The sequence below is a fragment of the Tetrao urogallus genome, assembly GCF_951394365.1.
Source record: "Tetrao urogallus genome assembly, chromosome: 6".
NCBI lineage: Eukaryota > Metazoa > Chordata > Aves > Galliformes > Phasianidae > Tetrao > Tetrao urogallus.
In genome coordinates, this window is record NC_136819.1 from 33,124,041 (window position 1) to 33,150,309 (window position 26,269).

The following is a 26,269-nucleotide window of genomic DNA, read 5'->3' on the forward strand; positions in this document are numbered from 1 at the left end:
ATTCTCAGAAGATTTTATGAAGGACTGAAACACCAATAAAATTACGGTAGGAATGATAAAATAAAAATAAAAAAAAACTTTTTTTTTCCAATGCAGAACACGATATCATTTAAAACTTTTTTCTTTTTTTAATTTGCAATTAACCTAAATATCTTCCAAATACTCCTTATCCCACTGGGATGAAAAGTTCTTTTTCTAAAAGATGTTTTAGCATACAGCTTCACTTAAGTACTTAAAAGAAACCCATAAAAAAAAACTTTATGGGCTTTCTGAAAATTTACTTCAAAAATGTTCATGCTTCCAACATTTAAAATGTTTCTAATGATACAATTTATCAAAAAAGAAACAAGTGTTTTTTTAGGAGTAGGGCACCTAACCAGGGAGAAGCTTGCTGTTTTCATATACAAAGGCAAACGTAATTCCCTATATGCACCTCTTTTTTGCTTATTCTCGAAGCAGAACTTCTCTCTTAAGCACTGATGATCTTAGACAAGTGGTTTGAAGCAAACCTGAACTGAGAAGACATACATCAAGTACTGCACTAATAAGTCTGACAAAATAACTGCCTTTTTTTCTCGTCATTGAACTGGATCATCCATAACGAACTCTGACACAGCTCTGAACTTATATGGCAAAATTTGAGTAGGCATTACCCCTTTTAGTATCTGTAATTGTGTATCTTCATTTAAAAAAAAAAAAAGACGCTAAAAATCTAAAAGTATTATCTGTTTTCATAAGAAGATTCACAAGGACAATTAATGATGGAATACAACAACCATAACATACTATAATTACACCCACACTATGTCAGCATCTCTTAGCCAAATCTATCTACATTTATAACAAGCGCTTCTTAAGTTTGAAAACTCCCTCTGAATGAGCAACTCACAACGTGCCACCAGTGAGCCAACAAGCACGGTATTTGGTGTAAACGAATAAAGCAATACATGATATTTAGCCCAGGTGAGCTGGTCCTCCACTAATTTCTCCTTTGGGATAGCAAATAACCGACCCTTATCAATCTGTAACAGGCTTATTTTATCTTGCCACTTTTATCTGGATTTGGCAATAGACAGTTATAGAAGCCACTCACAATTTGGTCATCTATAAACAGCACCTGCTACATCATTAGATAGCAGTGAATCATCCACAAGGAAAAGTGGTTGTTGTTAGGATGACGTGACTGATCAAAAGTTTTACCTCCTGAACAGAAGCAAAGTGATGAACAAGGAGCCTAAATGAATATTTAATGTTTGGGGATTTACTTGTATTATTTAGATTTAGAAATATACAGATAGATATAGATAGATAGGCAATAAGTTGTTCTCACAAATAAATAATGAATAAACATAAATTTATATAAATATTGGAAAGGCAGGTCAAGAGCACTGCATCGGCACAGGTCCAGGCAACAGAAGGTGCTGAATAGAGCAGACTGATAGATCTGATGACTGGATCTGCATTCTAGTACACCAGAATTTCTTTTTCTAATACTGTATCTTATCTTATCTTTGCCATCTTATTTGGATGGCAAAGTTTCCAATGGTTCATGTGAGGAAAGTTATGCACAACCACTGCTTGTTTCTACTGAAATTCTATCAAGAGCTAAGAGAAATGTTTCAGTATATGTAAAGTGGCTCTGAAAATAATGCCTCCTATTTATTTCCATGAAAATGACAACAAAGATACAAAGAGCACAACGACACTATTTGACAGAGCAAATTTTCAACAGTCTATTAGCTATGCATTTTCAGTAGCAATGAACAAGAGGCTGCATGCTGCACTTATAAAAATCTACATAGCCATCCAGAACATTGCTGTTGCAAGTGTTGAAACACCCTAGCCACCACCACACTGCATCAAAATACACTGGTCAGTCCCCATAAATGTTCAGCAAGTGCTAACGAATGTCAGCTGGTGCAATTTTGTCCACGTTCAGGAATTCAGTGACACCTTTCCTTCATATGCACTTGCATGTCAGATGCCACTTTGCTAGACCATCCTCTGGTCCCACCTGTCACATGACAATAAAACTTAATGGAATATTGTTGGGAAACTTCAGTTTTTCCTGCCATGCCACCAAAGTCTGCCTCTGATGTTGTGGGCCAATAAAATAAAATAGGAGGCATTACTTTCAGAGCAGCCCTTGAATACAAATGGGAATTTGCAGTAACTGTATATTTATCAAGGTTTGTGTATTTTTTTTTCAAATATTTCTTCATTCCCTATGTAGAAGAAACATCCACTTGCTACGACGGTTAAGCATTATGAACATTTATGAAGAAATACATTAAGAGACATTTTGAAACTTTTGTTGTGTGAACAACACAATGAAGTATGAACAAAGAACATCCTGATTCATTAAATACAGTAATACACCATATTCTAGATAAACAGGTGTTTCAACTGATATATAACATAGGAAGTGAAAAAAGGAAACAACAGACAAACAGATAAGCAGATTCTACTAGGGAATGATTTTTTTTCTCCACAATATTGCACATATTTAAAATAACTTCTGTAAACAATAAAATGTAAATAATGGACTTGACAAATCCATTTTATTTGCAGTGCTCACTGTTCAAAGTTGAATCTGTTCTACATCACATTACACAAAGTAGAAATAAGGTATTCTAAAAGTTACCGTCCTTGTCTATTCATCCTTTCATCCTCCTGAATGACAGTTGTCAATGCAGGATCAACTGATACAGTGAAAAAAGTGTCATTTTCTGAGCAACAAAAAATGTTATTAGTAAATGAACAGAAACTTACATTTTAAATAGTAAAAAAAAATAAAATAAAAAAAAGCTTTATGTTAATGAAGGTAAAAAATTTTCAACAACTGAAGTACACTGCTCAAAAAAATCCCTCTCTACTTAAAGGACAAGAAAAAAAAAGAATAACATTCTACAAAACCAAAAAAAAAAAAAAAAAAGAAAGAAAAGAAAAGAGAAAAAAACCCTCAAGCTAAAAGCTTCTCATTTTTGTGGTTCCAAAAGACTCCTATTGAATAAATGAACATATTCAGTTAACCAAAAATAGAGAGAACTTAAAACCACAAGTATTTACAGAAAACACATTTTAAGCCACATATAAAATATTATTTCCCTGAGAATCTGTACATTATAGTTAGTGGTACATTTGAATTTTAAGAGAAAAAACCAAATGCACACAAACAACTCTATATCCTTGTAGCATTAGGAAGCCACAGCTGCTACAGTCCTTTCACATCTGTTATTGAAGATAGTCCCCCCAGTATAAGACATCTCATTCACATACCAGCCAGATTTGTTTTGTCACATTACAACAGACATTACACAAGAATTTCAGCATGACACTTTTCTGCACATGAAAAAACACACAGACAAGGAAAGTACTTTCAGTGAATGAAAGGTGTTAATTTGCTTTCAGTTTAATTTGAAGAATCAAAATAATAGCTAATGATTTTAGAAGCTGTAAGGTTCTTCATTTTTAGAAAAAAAGCCAAAAAACTCTAGTGATTACTCTTCAAATTTCTAAAATCATCAAGCTTTTTACATATTACTTGTTTGACTATGAAAACCAGAAACTGATATTTTTCCTTTATAATTAAAATTGCCTAATATTTAATGTGATTTATAAATAATACACCCTCTGTCTTCACTTAGTTCTCAATTTGCCAAGCTATTATTAATCCAAAAGCTTTTTTTGGACCTCGGCCTTCAGTTGGTTGTTTTTCTACTTCTTTTAAGTTTCAGCAAAGTTAATCAGTGATTGTCAATAAAACTAATAATTTCCACATATTAAGTACTTTTTAAATGCTTCTCTGTAAAATCCATCCACAAGCATGAGACATGCCTTTCACCACCATCTAAATCCTAGTCAAATGCAGTCAAATGAGAAACCTTTGAAGAACTGAGATTCGTCAAACTCAAGAACCAAAGTTACCCAAAGATGCCAAGATTCATTGCTCCCACAAAACTCCTTTATGCCATCCTGACTGCTCTCTTCTTTTGGAATGACTGGTTGGTTTACTTCATGTTTTAAAATGTTCAGCGTAACTTATCTGTTTTTCCCGGTAACTGTGACCTGCTCTTGTGACATGAGACAAACTGAATTTCTACACAACCGACGGTTAAAGTGGGAGAGTAGGGTTGGGGAACAGTGCTCTTAAGAGAAAATGACTGACATTGGAAAGTTTAGGGACACAAGGATGAGCATATTTGCTCAGAACTAAATGCTAGCTTAAGAGAACCAATTGCCTGAGACAACATTCTGACTGATGCTAACAAATTCAGTTAAGCCTAACTTTCTATAGACATGTGGTTGCACTGGGCATTATTTATGTATTTAAGTCTTCAAAGAAAACAATTTATCTTTCAAAAGCAGGAAGCTTAACAAACATATGGGTTTGTCCATCAACAATACATAACACCAAACAAATTTTACAAGTCCTGAGAAAAATAATCCTGCAGAAGTTTAAGCCTGACACCAAGTATTTTGAGGTTTAATTCATTCATATAGTTCTCAGTATTCCCATTCATTCCCCACCAAAACGAAGGGCAACAGCACACCTCACATTTGATAGATGTGAAAATAGCATTTTTCTTGACTGAAGACTACTGCAAAAATGAGAACCAGAAGAAAACACAATGCTATTATAACAAACTGGCATTTTCACTAGCAATAACAAGATCCTACATGCCACATTTGTAAACCTCTGCATCAACACAAGTGACACACTGTCTTGAGTCGCCACTGAAATGTACCACCCACCACTCACTGTGCTTACGTACACTGTTTCCTCTCCATAAATGTTCAGCAAGCATCCATGGGTGCCAATTTTTTGTACTTGGAGAAATTCAGTGACAGAACTTGATGCATACACACTTCCATGTCAGGCACCATCTTGTCAGACTTTTCCTCTACTGCTACCTGTCACTCATCAACTAAACTTAACATAGTATTCACAGGAAGTTTCAACAACTTCTACCATACCACCAACATCTGTCTGATGCCATTTTTAAATTAACTCACAATCTTTTTCAAATTATTTTTTCTGTTTATTTTCAACAGTGCCTCTTCTTCATATCAGAAACCCTAACTTAACAAATGACAGTACAAAAGTGAACTTCTCACTTATATATAGTAGCAAACATGCATGTCTCATTTCCTCTCACTAAATCACTCAGACCACTGTGGGCTGTTTCTACAAAAATAAACAGAAGACAGTTACAAGGTAGGACATAGGCAACTGCAATTACTACAAAAAAAAAAAAAAATACTGCAGAACAAATTCAATTAAGATACCTGTTTTCGATCTTAAACATGCTTTTGAAAAATAAAAATTAATGAAGTATTAGATGAGAATCTGGCCAAAACACATTAACATTTTTAGTTAATTAGTGAGATCACACCATTAGAAATGGTCCTAATTAACAGTTTGCTTTATTACTAATTTCTAAATCTAGAGTGAGAACTACCTAAAAAGGAGAAGTGGTAGCAGTATCATGTATTTCAATTTTCTTCTATTTGGAACTAGCATTTGATTTTGTCTGGCATAGAAAAAGGCAGTGGAAAGCAGTTAGTTATTAAAACACCTATCTTCTTTAAAGGAAAAAAATTTAAAAAGTCACAACATAACCAGTCATATCATTTACATACTTTCATGAAGCACTTCCTTCCTTGCTAACAATAAACAGTCAACATACTTCATGTAGTCTCACTGAGGTGTTTTGGGTTTGGTGGGTTTTTTTGTTTGTTTGTTTGTTTTGTTTTTTGTTTTTTTTTGGACCAACTTGAATAAAAACTAAGTATTTAAAATATATACTGGTATAAAATAAGGCTCTTCTGATTCATATATACTTGTTTATGTTTGTGTTCAAAACTGTGACCACTGTACTGGCACCTAAATGGTCTTTTAAGTTATTTTAAGTTATATATTTTAGGGTGTGAATTAAGTATGTATACATGTATGAACACATACACATATTAACCTTTCATCTATAAAAATATTTCATTCTCATAAGCAAAGATCTGCAGAGTAACAGCCAACACTACAAGACAGAAGCAAGTAAACAGATTCCAGCTTCAACATTTTACAAAGATATAAAGTTGGAATTACAGCAGATATTCACTACTTTACAGACACCACAGAAAGATTTCTCCTTGAATACACCACCACATTGAGCGTAAAATCTCAAACAGTGCAACTGTGAAACTCAGAGCCCAAATTAGACTGCATTTCTAAAGCAGTAACACCTAGGAGAGAAAACTAAGGAAATTGAGAGAATTCAAACAGCTGACAAGTACCACTATCAGTTAATCAGAAACTTTTTTGGATAAGACTATAAAAAAGATAACAGCAAGAATAATAGTCAAATCCAAAGTTGCTGTATTCACGTGACTGAAGAAAACATTGTTTCATCCAGTTAAGCCTGCTGACACTGGTAAATCTTACATTCAAGAAGGATAAAACACGAATAAATAGTTATTTCTACTTAGCTCATCAAAAAAAGAAATGAATCTGTACAGCTAATCATGTTTCAAAAATTCTTCCCAGACAGCCAATAGGGAGGAAAAGATTACTGATTCCTGCCTTAGTTTAAAAAAAATACTTAATTTTTAATTCACACTTCAATAAATTCATTCTTGGCAGGAATAAGAGCATCTCCAACACTTCCAATATTTTAGTTGACCAAGTCAAATTTATGAATACTACCACGAAATAATCAATAGAAAAAACTGACTTCTTTAATTTTACATTAGTGCAAAGGTATATTAACAAACACATCTGCCATTGCAGTACGTTATAATGCAGTTTTTAGTATGAGGGATACTTTAAGACTTATGTCTCAATCTAAGTTCCCTTCCTATATGCATATGTACATGATTCACATAGATATATGAAAATTTCTTCCTGTGTTTGCTTGTTTATTTATTTTAAAATAAAAGTAGTCACCGAAAGTATCTCAAACAAGATGTAAAATAAAGGTTTTAAGTGCAAAATCAGAAATACTGACTTCAATCCAATTATCCAACAATTCCATCAAAGATGATGCCCAAAAGAAGCTTCACTGGATAGTATGAACAACAATAAAAACACTACTCTTCTTCAGTTTGGTCACCTTCCTTGCCCACTTGGTATTTTCCTAGAACATATCCTTCCTTTCTTCCCTGGTTCTTACTTTGGTATATGAAATCCTGTTTTAAAAGAATGTTACAACTAACGTACACACATGCATACATCTTGTATCAGGCTGTATATGTCAATATGGTCTTTGTTCATGTTAGTCCAAATTGAACTCTACTGCTTAACAAAAAGTTGAACTTAGTTTATCACAGTCTGTAAGACATACTGCCACTTCACCTAGAACAGCATTGTTAGATATTTTTGCTCTGGGTGCTGGGAGAATGGGAATAAAGCTGCACAAACAGGAATTTGATGGAAATGGTTATCAGAACGCTCATCCTTTCCTTTGTTACTTTAAAACGATCTTAAGTGAGCTTATACTAAACAGCAGAGAGAGACACAGTCATGACTCCAGAGCAATAAGGCGCTACAGGATAATCTATCAGTGGCACCTCTAACTAGAAACAAGAAAAAAGACTGGAGAGAAGAATAAAAAGTAACAGTGGTAACACTTACAGAAAAATCATAAAACATACAAAGAAAAACCGACTCAATTTTCAGTAAAATTATTTAAAGGCAGTCTTCATCCATAAGATATGCTTGGGGTCTTCTTTAGTGAACTTAATGGCACCCAAATAGTAGTGGAATTTCAAAACAACCTGAAAACTGGTACCCATATTTTAAAATTCCTCTATTGCCAAGACAGTAATTGTTAGTATTTACAAAGGTTGTTTTTTTCCTTAACTACACAGAAATTTATGCTGCCAAAAAAAGCTATAGGTGTTTTTTTTTAAACCCGTGAAGTATTATTATCAAAAGTTAATTTTAAAATCAAGAAGTCTTTTCTTTCCAAAGAAATACATTCTTCATATCTAAGATACTGACACAGTCAAAAAATTAAATATACCCACAGTCCACATATTAGATAAAATATTAATCACAGTTCCAGACGAGTAATCTAGAAACTTCTTTTTTAACCTGTTCTTACAAAAATCCCTGAAGTTACAATGGATTTCTTGGGACTCCACTTTACAAGTTGATAATTCTTCCCAAATATTGAGCCAATAAATCCAGATACTAATAAGCAGGGCACAAAAATTTTCATGTATTTCAATCAAGCATATTCCTTCTGTTCCACTCTTCCTTCCCTTTTCTAGAAGTCATCATCGTAATGTAATTCAAGCTAACTTGGTGAATTTCTAAGCGGACCACGCTGAAAATAAAACTATGGATAGTAAAAACGTAACATGCATTCAACATACATACATGGATATATGTAATATAGAATCTTAAAAGTGAATTAACTTCTCATTTTGAACAGAAATGCAGTCATCCCATTATGGAAAGTAAGCTCTGTTCCTGTTACTAGAGAATAAAGTTTTGTGTTGCTTTTGTCTTTTTTGTTTTCCCAGTTTGAGTTTGGGAAAGGGCAGGAAGAATTGGCTGCATTTTTAATCAGCAATTCTTTCTTACCATAACAAAGCATACAAAGGAATCCAATCCCAGAAAGACTGAACAGCATAAGAAACACAAATGAAAATATAACCACAACATCATATGAATTGGAAAAAAATATGGTTGGTGCAAAGTTAATGGTGATCTGTCTCAAAAGCCATGTTTAATTCCAACACAGTTTTCACTGCCAACTAAACTAATTTTTTACTCACATAATTAATTTATGAACTAGATCACTTATTCACATGACATTTTGCTTGGAGTCATTTGATTCTTAAAATTAGAACTATGTTTCTTCTTTTTTTTCTTTTTTTTCTTTTTTTTTTTTTTTTTTTTTTTTAATTTGAGGTAGAGAGGCACAATACATGCTTTCAGGAAAAAAGGCTACAATGCCAGGATTTCCTGGTTTTGCTTCTTTAGTGTTATCCTTTAATGCTTCCTTGTTCTGGAGTTAAGAACTGTAGCTACCTGCAATAAGACAGAGTGGGACTTAATGATCTCAAAGCGTGATTCTATATGATGTCCCACTAAAAGTTCTGTCAAAAAGGACAGTAGTTCCTTATATTAACTAAATTCCCTTTACCATAATAAGAAAACAAATCACCCAGTTACTATCCTATAAAAGGTATGCCTGCCCACCAGCTTGTTTGTATAATCTCAAAAATTAACACCACGCTCTCAGGTCTTTACCCTATTCCACTCTATACATCACCTCAGTAAGCAAATATACTTCACATCTTCTCCCCCACATTTATCTCAACGATGAGCTCGACAGGATGACCTCAATTTTGGGGCATGTAGCTAACACAAAAAGAAGTACTATTATGGGATTTCATGGTTTGTCTGGAAGAGCAGCAGCTGACTGAGTCCTCCTAGTTCAAGAGGTCCTTTCTACACCAACATCCTAATTAATGGAGTACCTTCCCAGAAGCTCTTTCAGCTCCCTCCTGCACTATATTCCTTTTGAACACAAAATATAGAAGCCCACCAAGAATAACTTATGTATAAGAATAGGGATGAGGGCCTAACCAACACACAAATGTAAATTCTGATAATTTCCATACCCCTTAACAGGGTCTGCCAGTGCACCAAGACAAAACTGAATCAAGTTTCGCTTCCCACCCTCTGCCCACAGTCAGGAAGTCAAAGGCTTTACACACTGCTTAAGTATTCATAATTCCAGTGGCTGGTAAGTAGGACATCAGATGATCTTGGTGCTATACTGCATTCAGCAACTGGTAGAAGTCATTATTATCAACACTACTTTGTTGACAAATCTAAAACATAGCACCATGAAAACCTATATGAAGAAAAGCAACTCCACACCAGCTAGACTTTGTAAATCTTACAGTAGTTACTTCCTTCAGCGAAATTGTATTTGCAAGTCTTACTTTTCTCCTTTGAGTTCTGTCACATGTGATGGGTAATTTTTATCTAACTAGTATGAAAAGGGCATGTTTTTAACAACTGCTCACAATTCTCAAATGCTAAGAGATTATGATTTAAGTCTTAGGAAAAAAAAAAAAAAGTGAAGGAAGTTCTGCCTTCTTTCCCCTTTATAGAATTTTTACAGTAAGATTTTTGACTGTCCCTCAACATTACCCACACCATTATTTTAAGTACTGTAATTCTGAATTAAATAGAAAATTACAAAATATTACAGGGAACATATACTACTCAAAGATTCCACTACAAATGCAGAAACTTACAGCTATCTTTTGAGCTATCAATAGTTTTTTGGTAAAGAAAAAGGTCCACCATCTTTATTTACAGGTTCACGAAAAGCAGCAAGTCTAACAGAATTAAAAGCTTTCAGTTGTAAAACTAATAATTCCAGTAATACACAACATTAAACATGCCATTTGAGATATATGCCAATTTAAACTACCACATATGGCATAGGGCATATCTACCTAATCATCACAGTTGTGTTTTCATAGGGAGAGCTATTCTGGTTTTTAAACAATGTGTCAAAATGCACTGTTTTATCTGAAAACAAAAAGCACTATATTTTACAATACCACTAAGTTAATATTGTACTTTTAATGTGCAGCATACTACTGGTTAAAAAGCATCACAACATCTCTAATGTTTTAGCACTGCTTTTAGCTTTTTTTAATTAGTAAAAAGTTGAGGGAATTCTAATAGAAACAGTAAGTTTCTGAAAATTGCATTTTGAATTTTTATTTTTCAAGTCTTAAATACAGCCATTGGCATACTAAGTCTTAAATGACAATGGACAAATAAAACAATACAAATAATGCTCTAATATTTTACTTCAGACTCTCCAGCTTGATGCCACTTCAGCTGTTCAGAGTTATTTTTTTGTTTTACTGTTTCTTCATGTAAATATACAAAGAATTGCACACAATTACCATGAAACATTACATAATCCTAATTTCTCCTTTGCAGCTCATAAAAAGTATCATGTATTTTTATACTATAACATCAAAATGTGCATGGAAAAAAAAAAGATATTGGCCAAATAATTATGCACCAAGCCCAAGTTGCTGTGACTTTTTTTTTTTTTACTATTATTGTTTATTTATAATACTTGCTTTTAAATAAACATTCAGTTCTTGAATAATAAAAGTACCAAAAGTTTCTATTTGACTCAAAATTAAACAATCACAAAATTATTAAAAAATTATTACATTAATTTATCATTAAAATAGATGCACTTTATATGCATTATATGCTGAAATAATTTGAAAGCATTCGATTTTGGACAATGAACCTGAAATACTTATTTCACTTTCAAATAAATTAGGGTCAGATTCTCAAAAAAAAAAAAAATAAAAAATAAAAAAAAAAATCAAGTCTTGTTTATACAATTGGTCTAATCCAGAATAAGGCAAAAAAAAATCCCTAAAGCACTTCAACTTTTTTCATTATTGAAAAGTCCAAACAATCCTCTTAAAAAAAAAAAAATTGAGTCAAAGCATTTTAATTAATCAAAGGAAAATAGGATAACTGACCTTCAGGTTAATTATTTCAAGTCAAAATTCCAATATTTGCAGAGAATTTATTTTCAGTTTACCAGTTCCTTTTAACACTTCAGATCAGAACTTTATTAAATAGATAGAATATTAAATAGAGTCCTTCCTGCAATCTCTGTTACTAATTTTTGTTAATTTTTTTAGCTCCATACTTCATGAATTTTCATTTCAACCTTTTGAAACTAACCAGTGAAAATCACAAGAAATTCTGTCTCCTCACACTTGGGAGACAAAAAATATTATATTCTTTTTGCTGAAAATAATATAACATCAGCAGTAGAATGATTTGAGAGTTGTATCTCATTCATCAGCAGAAAGAGGTTGAACAACTTTAAGAAATACAAAACTTGAAATCTTAAGAAAGAGAGTTGAAAAAAATTCTTCAGATTTTGATTCCTTCCAAAATGTCCTCACCTTAGCTAAAAATACCTACTTTTACTTACCACACAATATGAATTCATTGGATTGAGAGTGGTGAATACATTTAACTGGCACAGCTTCTACACAGAACATCAAGTATAAAAGTAGAGGTTAAGAAAGAAAAGCCATGTTAAACTATTCAGGAAACAAACTAAAAGTTTTCCAGTGCTTAGGACATGCTACATTACAACATCGAGATTCAGAATTTTAAGATCTATAAGGGGAAAAACTTAAGTTCTATGGAGTAAATTGTAGATTAAAAATTAAAATTAAATACTTGATGAGACTGCATCACTGATAGTCTCATAAATATAGCAGCATGCATGCAGCATTTTTTAATGAAATACACATCTTTCTAAGGATCTTCAGTTTTTATGAAATGGGCCATCCTGCAAGATTATTCAATTTTCCCCATGGAAAGGGCTTAGAGGGGGCATCCCACACCTTGAAGTTGATGACACCAGTATGCTACATCTATCCAGAAGAAACATCTACTACGAAATCTAATATAAAAATCATTTTTTGCTTATGAGCAAGAGAAAAAAAAATTTGGAGAGTAATAAGCTCCTTTGTACGCAACATTTAAATGCTACGGCGAAAACTGTTACACTCTGAAGGGATTAAGAAAATAGAACCTACTTGAAGCAAGTGAAACTTCAAAAATGAAGTATCTTCATCTTACCCTCTACTTATCGACTTACCTACAAGGATTCAGGAATATCTACTGACTTGGATTCACATTATTTCATGTACATGAGCTTACTCTTCACATGAAATACACCACCATTCTCTTTTGGTTTGCTAATAAACTGCCATACAATTCAGTAAATAACAACAGCATTTTTCCCTCTGAATTGGCATTAGAACATCACACACCTTTCTAGACCTATTGATATAGGTCATACTACAAATATGAAATCTACATTAGTTCCTGAAATACTTTTGAGCACACTGGTGTGGACTTCATATCAAATAGTCATCTTCAGTTTATCTCTCCCCCCCCCCCCCCCCAAGCACACTTAACTTTATGAAAACCTCATCACAGAAAACCAGTGCTAGTAGGTACTAAGACTCCCCTCAATCTCCATGCTGCTATTTTTTTTCAAGTTTTGTCTTCACAGAATCTTTGAGGGAGAAAAAATCCAAATTAAGACACTGTCATGTTTACAACTACAGAGAGCATTATGATAACCTATCCTAATCTATTATGCAACATTTCTCAGAAGAAACCCCTGCTCTATCACAGGTGCCCATTTCACTAAAATACATATTTTTAGGAAAAAGTCTTTACATTTTAATCATGGGTGTAATACTATAAACCCTTAATAAATTATTGTTATTACCTCTGAACATTAGTACTGGAGAAAGAAGGCACCCAAATCAGAGCTGGTCATTCTAGTAAAAGCACCAGCTACTTAAATAAAGACAAAATTGTCAATCTTCAAATAACTAATATAAAGCTGCCAAAATTTACAAGCTAGACTTCTTTACAAAATAAAATCTACAAAAAGAATTTTGAACAAGGTGAAATTCAACAAGTTCCTGGGCTAGCCAGCATTGAAAGCACAGTAACCATTTGTGCATGACATTAGCAAGCTAATCCCCCTCAAAAAAGGACAAAAACAACTGTGTATTTATTTTTCCAATGTTGAGCATATGCATGTGTTGATGAAGGAAAAAATAAAGGCACTGATTTTGTAATTCTAGATGACTACATTTTGTGCCCTTTCCATGTATGCTCCCCTAAATCAAATGCTGTTTTATCCTAACAAAGTATGAAGGAAAAAAAACAGCACTACTTCTGAACATCAAAACAAATACATTTATAAGTACCATCAAAATGACCCACCGTAAAAAAATACACAGAAACAAGAAAATTATTAGTCACTGATTAAAAAGCACCACTTTTTTTTTAAGATTTATTCACCACTTCTTTGAATTAAATACTTCCCTTGCTGTGCACTGCACGGCACTCACCAATACCACGTTTCATCCGCCATTGTACTACCAAACTAAAAATCCAAATTACTTAGGTTTAAAATACACTGCTTAATTCAGACACCTGTCTTGCCACCACCATCCACCCTACGCATCTTTGAAACTAAAAGTTTATATAATACTTGCATTAACTGAGTTTCTTATTCGTAAATAGTATGGGAAACATAAGCAAGGACAAATGCAGCTTCCCTTTTCACTGACTTACTCATCAACAACATGCCAATAATAAAGCTCTAAGAATAGTAATTACATGCAGATTTCTACACACACTCTTAAAAATACTGATTTTAACAATTTGATTTAAAATCTGGCTACCTGAAGAACTGTTTGTATCCTTCTTCCAAATACTAGTTAATCAGAAAAGGAATACGTGATGTACCCGTGTAAAACAAAGAGCTGGGGGCCATGCAAGGTAACTATTTCTTCTTGAGGCTTTCCTTTCAAATCTTAAGTTGCACATTTGTCATATAAAACTCCCCTTTTTCTGATTATTTAGGATCAATTCATCATAAAATACTTTTTAATTTAAGGCATTGTTCTGGCACTTATTGGAACAGCTAGCCACATATATAGATCCATACAAAACTAGAAAACAGCTCATTGAGTTAGAGTATTTATTTCATTATTGTTAATAGCAGTGCAAATACTAGATGAGCACTTGGTGTTACTACCAACCTAAATATATATATATATATTTATACCAACCTAAATATATTATATATATATATTCCTGAAAAATTATCTTTGTGAAGTTAACACTTCCTTTTTTATTGAGCATTTCACTATGCTAGAAGTTACATGCTTAAGAAAGAGTAATCTCAACAAAAACTGGCAGATTTTACCATATGCTACACCACACAGTAAAAGACTCAGAAGCTAGGAAGTGACATAATTATATGGAGTTCTGGGTATTTGATTTTCAGTTTAGATTGACAGAGTTGCCAAGTGTCCATCTAATACAGTAAGTAGAAGACATACAATGAAATGTGTGCAGACATGCAAGACAGAAAACATACATGTTCTATATCTAACACTTCTCATTGAAATAAATCATTTGTATAAAATTCTAAGGAATCCAGTAGCAGCATTTAGCTGCACACCTACATTTAGTTGAAGATCTACAGGATGCCAGATGAGCCTTTTTTGCTCCACAGAAATTCACTTCCAAACCAGGTCAATAAACTGCTAAGAAGTCACCCATTTCCCTTTTCACCATCCTCAAGAAAACTGTTGGTAAACTACCAGATTAAAAATAAACATTCTGCAAGTCCAGCTCAATACGGCTGACAAGACAATATGCACTGGAGCTCATAACCTGCTGTTTCTACTATACACTCTCCTATCTACATGCAGGCAGGAAGCACCAGATTACAGGTAGGGACAAAACATAAATCTCAGATCAAGCTTCATCATTCTATTGCATGTGGCCTACATGATCTTTCCTCCCCCTTCAACATTCTGTAACTTCACTGTCCAACTCCTTGGGAGCACAGTGGGATATATTTTAACTCCATGTGCTTACTTGATACTCAATGAAGTCAAATAAATGACTATGTGCCACTTTCTCCTTGGGTACTGCATTATTTTATATAAAAATTTTCAATAATTTGTTTTAAAGATACTTCATAGTCACATATCCAGTTAAATACATATGATTTTTCACATACAGTTTGAAAAATGAGAGCTTAGTATATATTAGGAAAAATGATAAATTGCTGCTGTCTCTGATTATCTGGTTCTCTACAGTGAAATTTTTCCCCCCACACACTGCAAATGGAGAATCTTTAGAAAGAACTAAAGTTACTACTTCAAAATAAAATGAAAATACATGTACATACAAATCTTCAAGAGCTTTGGATGTGTGTTTTGGAGGTGTTCTTGATTCAAGCAAACAGGTGTCACTCTACAAAGTGGGGAAAAAAAGTACAAATGTGTGAAGCTCTTCATGTGGAAATTGCAAGAGTTAAATGGCACTGAGCAAGGCACAAAAAGTGCTTTTAAAATAGAAACACAGGAACATGCACAGAACCTCAGTATCTAATTTAATTAATGACTGAGAATGCAAAGGCTCCAACTGGTGAAACATTAGCAGCAGCCATGAATTTCACTGTAGTTCTGTATAAGTAATCTTACCTGAATGATTCTCAAAAAAATGTCAACACATCGATTGTATTTTTCATCTGATCCTGTCAATGCTGAGATGACAGGCCCTGCAGGATGCAGTGAAAGATCAATGATGAAAAACAGGTGTTTAGCCTTTTCATAATCAAAACCTACATGTTGAGGCAAACATGAAATTTTGTCCGGGGCGCTTTTGTATATCTAACATGCTAATTTTACATAACCACTTTCACCTATGTAGACAGACAACTACATTTCTTCCTCATTTGGAAGTAACTAAACTACCTGACCCCAAAGTCACTCAAATTACCACAGTATAACTTCAAACTGGTCCCTAATTCACTACTCTTCATCTTATGCACATCAGCTACTTTATACAACAACTCCTGTTCTCTGTGGCCCTTCAGGAAGGAGGCTTAATTTTTCCCATCAATTACAGACAATACTTAAACCTTACCTAAACTTACAGCAATTCACATGCCGATACAAGCAACACATAAAGAAATACTGCTTATACCTAGCTCAAGCAAAGGCTCACAAGCTCACATTCGAAAGTTACAACGGCAACTACTACATTGTTCAACTTGGAGCTGACTTCAGCAGACATGTTTCTGAACATGCCTTAATCTCAAGTTTCAATCACACCAGTTAAGTGCCTTCAAATGAATTTTAATGCTTGGCTATAACCAACAAGAGGAGAACGTTTAATATTAAGTCAATACCAATCAGATGCAACTATAATCAACTATTTAATATGATAAAGTGAAAACAAGTTAATATGTGGGGATTGCGTGAATTTAGATAGTTGACTTTTTATTATGTATTTAAAATATTCAGCATTTCTATTAAATATAAGGAAAATTCAAAATAAAAGTATCCTGATGATCATTTATCATTCAATTACAAGCAACAATTACAACAGTTAATACTTACAATACTACAAATAATCCCAAATTGGGATGAAGATACCTCCAAAATCAAAAGAAAAAGAAGTTGAAATAGAGTCTTGCAAGCCTGCAGTATAACATTTACAGATTGACAGTTAAAGCTCTGGTTTGATGTTTTCTCTGGGGTTGGAAAGTCAGAATGGCCCTCAGTACCAGGATGAATATAAGGAACCTGACAATTTCATAAAGTCATGCCACACCGTCAAAATAATAGTATCTCTACAGTAAATTAACAGACTCACAATACACAACACATTAAGTTATTATGACCACCAAATACCAAATTCCCACAGAAGCACCTTGCATATCCCATTACAAAGTGTTCTACAGTACGCAAGAAATACATACCAGACACAGATACAAAAGGCTTGTCCAAAGTGAAAGAGAAGTAAAATACTCAGTGAAAAAACACCTGTATTCACTCTCCTCCCATTCCATTTGCTTAAACAATATAGCTATTTTCATTAATAGACATATCTTTTGTCAGAATAAACACAAACATTTTTGCTATACCCATTACAATGGTGACATTTCAATACCACATTTATCAGATTCATTATTCCACAGATGTTTGGGACAGGAAAAGCACATTAAGAATTTTATGCTAGTGTCAGACAATTAGAAAACCTCAAGTCCTACCTAGAAACATACAATCAATAATATTACAAAAAGCAGCATTTCCATTTGTAGTACATATTGTGCTTTACATCATGATACTGCAGCCTCCAAGGGTCAGATTAATTAAGCCTAAGAGCAGCTGCAGTGCAACGTGAGAAGCACACTGCCAGAGCCTCACCAACCCAACCCAATTACCTGGAGCATTCCAGTACTGCCACTGACAACCACCACACTCCTCATCAGGTCATTAACTCCTGCAGGTTGGCTAATACATGGTTAAAAAAAAAAAAAAAAAAACAACACTAATCTCTTTATAAGACTGCAAAGCTGACTGCACCAGCTGCAGGATGCAATGATAAATCCCAGTGAGTTGACTGTCAGTCAAATCACTCCAGATGTTGCTTAACTTTATGCTAGAACAGTATCCAAAGATGGAAATGAGACAGCAATCAGGCACAAGCCCTTCTTCCAAATCACTCTATCCTCTACTCCTAATAGCAAGTCTAACAAATTCTCTAAATTCAAGGTCTCATTTCCTGGCCAAAAAGCTACTAGTCACCAATGAAATAAATTAAGGTCAACTACAAAGGACAGTCAATTAATAAACATACAATATCACAGTACTTGAGAAAGATACTGACTGCTACAGGATGAAACCAACAAGAAAAAGAACAAAAAGACACATCAGCTTTTGTATCGCAAATCATATAGTTTTCAACAAAATTGAAAAAAGTGAGAAAAACAATCACAAGAGAAAAGTCAAACATCACTAAATACAGCATTCCCTTGTGTTGACCCTAGCCATCATATTTCGTTTTTTTACGATGCAAAAACAAGCGAACCAATAAAAAAGGTAGATTATTTTGCATCTATCAAGTTGTTTTATACATTTCTTACATAAGAGAAAGGCACAGCACTTTTAGCAAAACACAGTCATGCACAAGTTTATTCACTTATTAACGTAAAGAAGCCCCTTTATACAGAAGAAATCAGCACAAAACTTCTACTCAGAATTTTTCTAAATCTGCCACATGAGAAAATGCTAAATTTACACTGGCCAAATTAGATATGGAATAACCTCAAGATTATATGTAGTTACATATTCAGTTTCAGCTTCTTTTTAAATGTAAAACATATTAAAGATCTGCAGTCTAACAAGCTAACTTTTTTTTTTTTAAATTCTCTTCCAGTAACTAGGCAACTGACAACTGTCCAACTGAGAATTATCTCTCTGAACAGCTGGCAATCAACACTAGAGTGTTTTTTTGTTGTTGTTGTTGGGTTGGTTTTTTTTTTTGTTTGTTTTTATGGTCTTGCTTTTTATTTTCCCTTAGTAGAAAGATCAGTAATGACAGCTTCTTTACAAAACTACACAGCTCTAAAGAATCCACCTCTGAAACCTCTACTTTTTAGTCACCTCCGCATTTCCATTATCTCAGTAGTTGCTCTTATCAGTAAATGTTTACAACAGAATCTGAAAACCTTAGATTTATATGTATGAAGTCTCTAAATAGAGAATGTCAACACTTAAACAAAGAAATATCAAGAATAAAAATGGGATGTATTTATTCATCTATGACAGCCTCCTTCAAGAACCATGACAGACAGCTAAACTAACTCCAATGTAACTTTTAACTGCTTTATTTCCCTTTTATTTTTAATACTCATCTACTGCTGAAAAATAGCATTTCACTCATATTAATCCATGAGTTAATTTTTAAAACATTCCTTCTGCTACTTCAGCTATCTTTTATAATTAGAAATTAACGTGGCAATTCCTTAATGATATAAAGGAAACAATGGTGAACCAAGCTGGATATATCACACTTTCCCCTACCCTAACAGTTTAACGAAACTCAAAAGCAAACTTACAATTAATAAGTTTCTATAGTTACTTGTCCATTCAATGCATTTGAAATGTTTTTAGGAGTCACAATGAGATAATATTCAAAAGGGCACATGAACTAAGTACAGCAAGATGATCTCACACAATTCACGGATGTTTAAAAAAAGACATTCAAACAAAACATCACTAACAATTCACTTTGTGAAAACATCACAGAGGCATACTCCATATATTCTGCATGAGGAAGAGGAAGGAAACTCCTCCTTTCATATTCTCCAAATATTTAGAACACTACTGATCAGAAATCTGCTTTAAAAACAACACAACTTCTCTATTGTTAAAGGCAGTAAAACCTTATCTCCATTTAATTATGTTTTTATTAAGCTCTGCTCTTAATATGATCTGATTTAAGTACACATATGACTTCATATTCCAATAAATTAAAAAACAGTGACCGAGCTCAAACTCACTCAAGCATCAAGTTCAGATCAGGCAAGATCCTGTTGCAAGATAAACAACGTGATGCAATGTAACATAATTTTGTGCGTGTGTGTGAGTGAGAGACTTGAAGGGGGCGGGGGCCAGTGCTGAGAGAAAGCAAGAGAGAATGCAAGCACGCGTCAGCATTCGCAAAGGAAAAAATACATATGTCCACAGGAGTTCTCAGTCCAGCCCTTGCTATAGTTTAGAATGGAGAAACAGAAAAATTGAGAGCTTAATGCAACAAAAATACTGACGCTGCTTTATACTGCTCAAAATACAAGCATGAATCAAAACAGGTCAGCAAAAGGGCCACTTTCTCTACGAAGTTCACTTTATCAGTATTCATGCAGAATGGCTATGTCAGTATTTAAATTTTGGACCAAAACTTAGCAGTCAATACATACACTCTACTTCTCTGCAAAAGTTACCAGCATTACTTTAAAAGTAGGGCCTATTTTTTGCCAGTCTAATTTTGTTTCTACTAATCCAGTGGGACAAGACTGAAAGAATCAGGGATAAGCACAAACTTAAGCTACAAAAGTTCAGACAATCAGAAAGTCAGCTGGTAACCTGAAAAGAGAAGAATAAATTTTGCACTCAAAAAAATAAGACTCTGGTCAAAATGGATGTATGTACTGCTTTCTATTTTGTGAACTAAGATGTTCAGTTAAAAACGTTTTTGTTTTTTTTTTCTTCAATGTCTTGCAATAAGAGCTGCCATACGATTCTTCAGTAGTTATGTCATTTTTTTGATACACAAAAATAATGCCAACAGAAATCAGTCTGCATACTGAAGTCCTACATTACAGAAAAAAGAAAGAACACTATTAGATCATAGAAACTACTCATGACTTCCGTATTACAACCAACTTCCTCCTTTCCAAACAACAACTTAGTCAGACTGTGCTAAAACTTTTTGGAAAAATGAGAAGTTTCACAGAAAATTCAGTGAGTAAACATTTCATACTCAAACACACACTGAACACATTCTGAGTCACATACAGTATTACAGGCTAAGTAACCAAAATAATCACTTAGAAACAGTATACAAAAAATAAATTGTATCTTTATATTAGCTATTTCACAAGATTCCCTTTCCCTCATGCTATATGAGTCTGAGGGTCTGGAATAAACCCAAAAGTTACCAGCTTACAGAATGTCAGGACCTCTGAAAATTCCACAGGTTTGTAGTCAAGTGCAAACAGAAAGACCAACAAGAGTTAGTCCCATTGGAGTCCATTTCTCAGATCCATTCCACACCTTAACCAACTTCCTTAAAACACTCACTTTCTACATAATGTGGCTGCAAATCCAAAGCAGAAAGTATAAAGTCAAACAGGAACTTCATTTGCACCTGTTACAGTTAAACAGTTTGAGCCTCTCTTTCCTAGCTGCCTATATTATTACTACTACTGATTTTAAGAGAGAATGTGTTTGTCGCAAACGTTTTTACTGGTGTCTAGCTAGCTACTTTTTATTTTTCAAAGGTTTATCTGCTACTCCTGATATATCTTTATAATTTGCAAGACAAGATAATATGTAATTCTGATTTAATCAAAAAACAGAAGAACTCTGCTGGAGTACTAAACAAAAGATCTAATCTTTCGAGCATCCTTTCCAACTGAGTGTAAATAAACTGTAGTAAAATGAAAAGGCTTGTAATTTGGTATTTTAAATATACTTCATAAACACCAATTTTCTGTAACATCCTTTCATATCTCATACTACCTCATGTATAATGCAGAAAATCTATTTCATTTTCATCTATTGACAGCGAATTTAATTTACTAGTGCAGCTCTTTACACGGATTATGTTATTAATTCTGCAATCAAGCTCTTTTGAATGTTTTTATTTCTTCCTAGAATCTTCACAATTCTACATTGATTCCCCCCACTCCCCGCTCTTCCACACCTTTCAAAATATTTTTTCCTTTAACTTTCCGAAAGGGGAATGAAAAATTTAAAAAAGGAAAAAAAACCCCACCAACAGTATCAGCTCATAAACTGTATGTTTCAATGGAAAAAAACTACATGCATTACTTCAGCTTTGGACTTGTAGGAATTACAAATCTCATTCACCAAGGAGATATACAACAGGTGCATTAAAATGTCCATCACAAAACTCATTGTAAAAAGACCACAATATCTCCATTAATAAGAGATTACCCACTTCTCCTTTATACAGAACTAATAAGACAGGGAAAATAAACGCTAATATGTTAGTGTCCTACTTACACCCATACCAATTGCCTTCACTGTTTTAGAGAATTCATCTTGTTAAACTAGACCAAATGAAAAGTAGCTCTTATTTTTCCACAGAAAAGATGTTAATACCTAGTCAATTCTAAAATCACCAGGTTACCATCAAAACAGAATCAAAACACCAAAACCAGTATCACGTTATCTGCATCCATTTATAACAACCCCCCCAGATCACATTCAAATACAGAATGCTAATTTGTTGACCCTAAGGAAAAAAAAATCCAATTGCAGAAACTAAGATGTTTTATACTGTTATGCAAGACCTCCTCTTCAGAACTTTTAAAGAAAAAATATTAAATCAGGTATTTATTTCTTATCGTACACTAATATTTGAAAACTTGTTTCTTGCATGCAGATACAATTTATGAGAAATACTTGCTCTTCAACTGTTCAGTGTTTCCCTTTTATAGCAGAGTTTTCTTCCACCACCGTGGTAAACATAATATAAAGAATATCTAAAGAGCAGCGCCTGTCCTCTTTACTTCACTCCAGAGCCAGTGAACAAAGCAATGAGGCATAAAGAAGGTACATAATGGATTTAAAGTAAATGGCCCATTCTTTAAGAGGAGGCCTCTCAATTTTATTCATTCTAGCTTAATTGTCATTGCAGTGTCTGAAAACTTCAAACGAACAATTATTTTTACGCCAGCTGTCAAGTTGGTTCTTTAAAGCTAGGTTTTTTTTTTTAACTAGCAAAAAAGCAAACAAAATATTTTTTTCAGCAACACTGAAAACATTTTTAGACATATATAAAGCACTTAGATTACTAGATGATAATCTACCCACTTCATTCCATACATCAAGTAAAATGAAACATCATATCCACTGTTGCAACTTTGTTGCATGCTTTTCAAAAAAAACATTTCATGCTGCACTTGATGCTTATGTGCCAACACATGAAACATACTGACACGTTCATACAACCCATGGGATTTAAACATAAATAATCAGCTAATTTTCACACCTACCTGGGTAAAAATCTTTGGATTTAGACAGCTTGATGGTGGCCCCAGTCTCTTTCTGCAACTGAACAATTGTCTGTCCTCCCTTCCCAATTATAGATCCAGCAGCATAACTAGGTATGAGGACCTTTAGAAAATATTGGCCATCCTCTGAAAAATTGAGATATGCATGGTTAATATGACTTACAAACTTTGATCTCTCCCCCCCAGACCCACAAATGATGTTATATCTTTAGCCTCATCCACTAATGCATGCATTTATATCTAACCAGTTGCGTCATTTGCAAGACATGTTTGGACTATGTCTCTGACATTTCAAAATACGCACTTTTGTTTCAAGCAAAATAAAGAATCCATATACATTCCTTAATTCTGTAAAAGAATAAGAATAAAATTTTAACTCTATTTCAAAGGCGGAATGTTTTCAGCTTTCCTGCTGGTAACCATAGCATACAGAAATGACTAAACCCTTTTAAAAAAAAAAAAAATGAATCTCTGCACAAAAACGTGCCTCGTCACAACTACAACCTTGCTTGAAAATACTGCAAAAGAAATGCCAAAACTAAGGAGGAATGAATTACAAATTCTAATGGGCTATTTGTTTGTCATTAGCAAACACATGAGAATAGCAATTAGCTATTGCATGCATTCTTCTTAAGTGAGAAAAACGACTACTTGCTACCAAATAACCCACCCAAAATGTGGGGTTTTATTCCAAGCATCTCAGCCACTGCCAAGAAAACAACTCAACATGGTGAGGATGGAATCACTTGCCTAAGTAATCCTGGTGTATTCCTTTAGCAGTTCTTAAGGAACAATGATCTCTTTTAAGCTCATTAATTAAAGGACATTAAGAATCTTTCCCGGTTACTCAAAAGCCTAAGTCACATATTGTAAATACACTTAAAAGGTGATGAGATAGACAATGAGAGTCCTCTACTCCCTACTAGCATTAAAGCATACAACCAGAACCGTAAAAAATACATATGCAATGAATGGAAAAAAAAAAAAATCCAATCTGATCCAGCAACTGATTATCAGTGCTCTCATCCCAAGTCAGAGACACTGAAGTCTGACAACCTTCTGTAACCAGCTCTGAAAAAGCGCAGGACAATAAAGGTTGGTCGATTCCCCAGACTTATGATCTCCTCAGTGATTAAAAAGATGTCCCATTGGCTTTAGCATCAAGATTTTTACCATGGAATCTATTTTACAAAGTGATTATTGGGTTTTCCCTCCCCCCTTAAGCAAGAGGAGCGATCCGAGTTCACCTCACTTTCCCCATTCAAACCTACAAGCGCCTTAAGTGCTTGCGTGTGACAATAGTGCCCATCCATATTCATCCAGCCGGCTGCACGATGCACTATATTTAGCCAGCCTGCTGTCTTAATATCGGGCAAATAAATTCACCTCTGCCTCGGTGCATTGTTATGACGACTCTGGTGCAAACGAGCGGAGGAGACGCCGGTCCCGTTATAACTCATTTCCCCCGGGCAGGGCGGGCTGATAGCTCCCGAGTCCCCGCGGAAGAGCCGGCTCCCCCCGCAGTAGCCAGCCCTCGCCCCCCGCAGCCAAACAACACCGTGCACAGGCTGACAATAGCACCGAGGCCAAGGCAGAGGGAAACGCAGGGCAAGGCTGAAACGCAACTTGTGACCCGAAGGATGCAAAGGGAAGAGAGTGCGTTTGTCTCCTTCCAGCCGGCTGCCATTGATCGGAGCCAATTGTGCGGAGGGAGCCCCGCACGCCTGCCTCCCCGCCGCCGGGTCGCGGCCGCGTAGCCCCTGCGTGGGCATTAAATCAAAAGCCCGGTGGATGCCGAAAAGCGACGCCATTTTGATGAATGATAACGTTAGAGAAATGGGAATGGTTGGGGGGGCGAGGGGGAGGCAGGCAGGTAGGGAAGGAAGGAGAGAGGTGGGTGGGTCGGGCGGGGGGAGGCGGCGGAGGAGATACCCACCGCCCGTGTTGGTCCTCTTGGTGCTGCCCGCTTCGGGGGGGGCTTCCAGCGGTCTTTTCCGGGAGTCCGGCGGGTCCAGGTCTATGGGAACCCCGGTGTGGGTCCCGTTCTGCTGGATGGGAGCTGCCGCCATCATGTTTGCTGCTGCTCGGAGGAGAATTGTCTCTTCCCTTCGGTGCTGGGGGGGCAGGGAGGGAAGGGGGAGGAGGAGGAGGAAGGAAGAGGAAGGGAAAGGGGGAGGAGGAGGAGGAGAAGGAGGAGGGGAGGGGGCTCGTCCCGTTCTCTTGTCCTTTTCGAAAATGTAGAACTACGCTCGGGGTTGCCGAGGATGCTGAGCGCCTTGTTTATCTGGCAGCCGGGGGGAGGGAAGGAGAGGGAAGGAGGGAGGGAAGCGGGCAGGACTGGGCTGGAGGAGCAGCTGCAGTGCAGTGTCAGGAGGAGATGAGGAGCGGGGAGACGGGAGCGAGGGGGCGAGAGGGGAAAGAAGCGGGAGAGGGGAGGAGGGGGGAAGTGAAAAGAGTGAGACGGGAGGAGGAGAGGAGAGGAGAGGAGGGGAGAGAGTGGGAGAGAAAAGCGAGAACGAGTGAGACGGAGGAGAACGGGCGGGAGGGGGGAGCGGCGGGAGGAGGAGGGAGCGGTGTAAATGGTGGGCGAGTGAGCGAGGGGGAGATGATTCACACCGCCTCCGAGCCCCTCCGGCCCCTGCCTGCCCTAACGCTGCGGCGCGCCCTCATGCTCTCCTCGGCTGACGGGCTGGGCACGGGGCTGAAGTGGGGGGGCTCCGTGTCCACCCAGCACCACCGCCGGACGCTCCGGCAGCTGGCGGGCTTGGCTGAGCAGGGTCCGGCCGCGAGCAGGGGCCCACCGACCTCGGCTACACCGCAGAAGCCCCTGAGGCAGGAGAGGTTAGAGCCGGGGAAGGGGGTTCCAGACTGGGGGCAGCTGGGCGATATGGGGGGAGGAAGGGGGGTTTCTGGGGGAGCTTACAGAAGAAGGTGGGGTCTCCCTTCAAGACGGGCGGGAGATCTGGCCAATGGGAACAAAAGAGAGCGAGGCTGGGATTGAGCGGCGCGGCCAATCACGGGTC

The 26,269-nt window shown here is 35.8% G+C and overlaps 1 protein-coding gene across 3 annotated transcripts in view; it reads right to left on the reverse strand.

The window, feature by feature from the left end:
* NOVA1 (NOVA alternative splicing regulator 1) overlaps positions 1 to 25,318 on the reverse strand; it is a gene marked incomplete at both ends in the record, with an annotated part of 126,269 nt that extends 100,951 nt beyond the window's left edge. For all 3 annotated transcript variants that reach the window (XM_079536669.1, XM_079536668.1, XM_079536667.1), the window contains 2 exons: positions 23,229 to 23,372; positions 25,183 to 25,318. In XM_079536669.1, the coding sequence (XP_079392795.1) occupies positions 23,229 to 23,372; positions 25,183 to 25,318 (280 nt within the window). The remainder of the gene's footprint in view (positions 1 to 23,228; positions 23,373 to 25,182) is intronic.
* Positions 25,319 to 26,269: the final 951 nt, after the last annotated feature.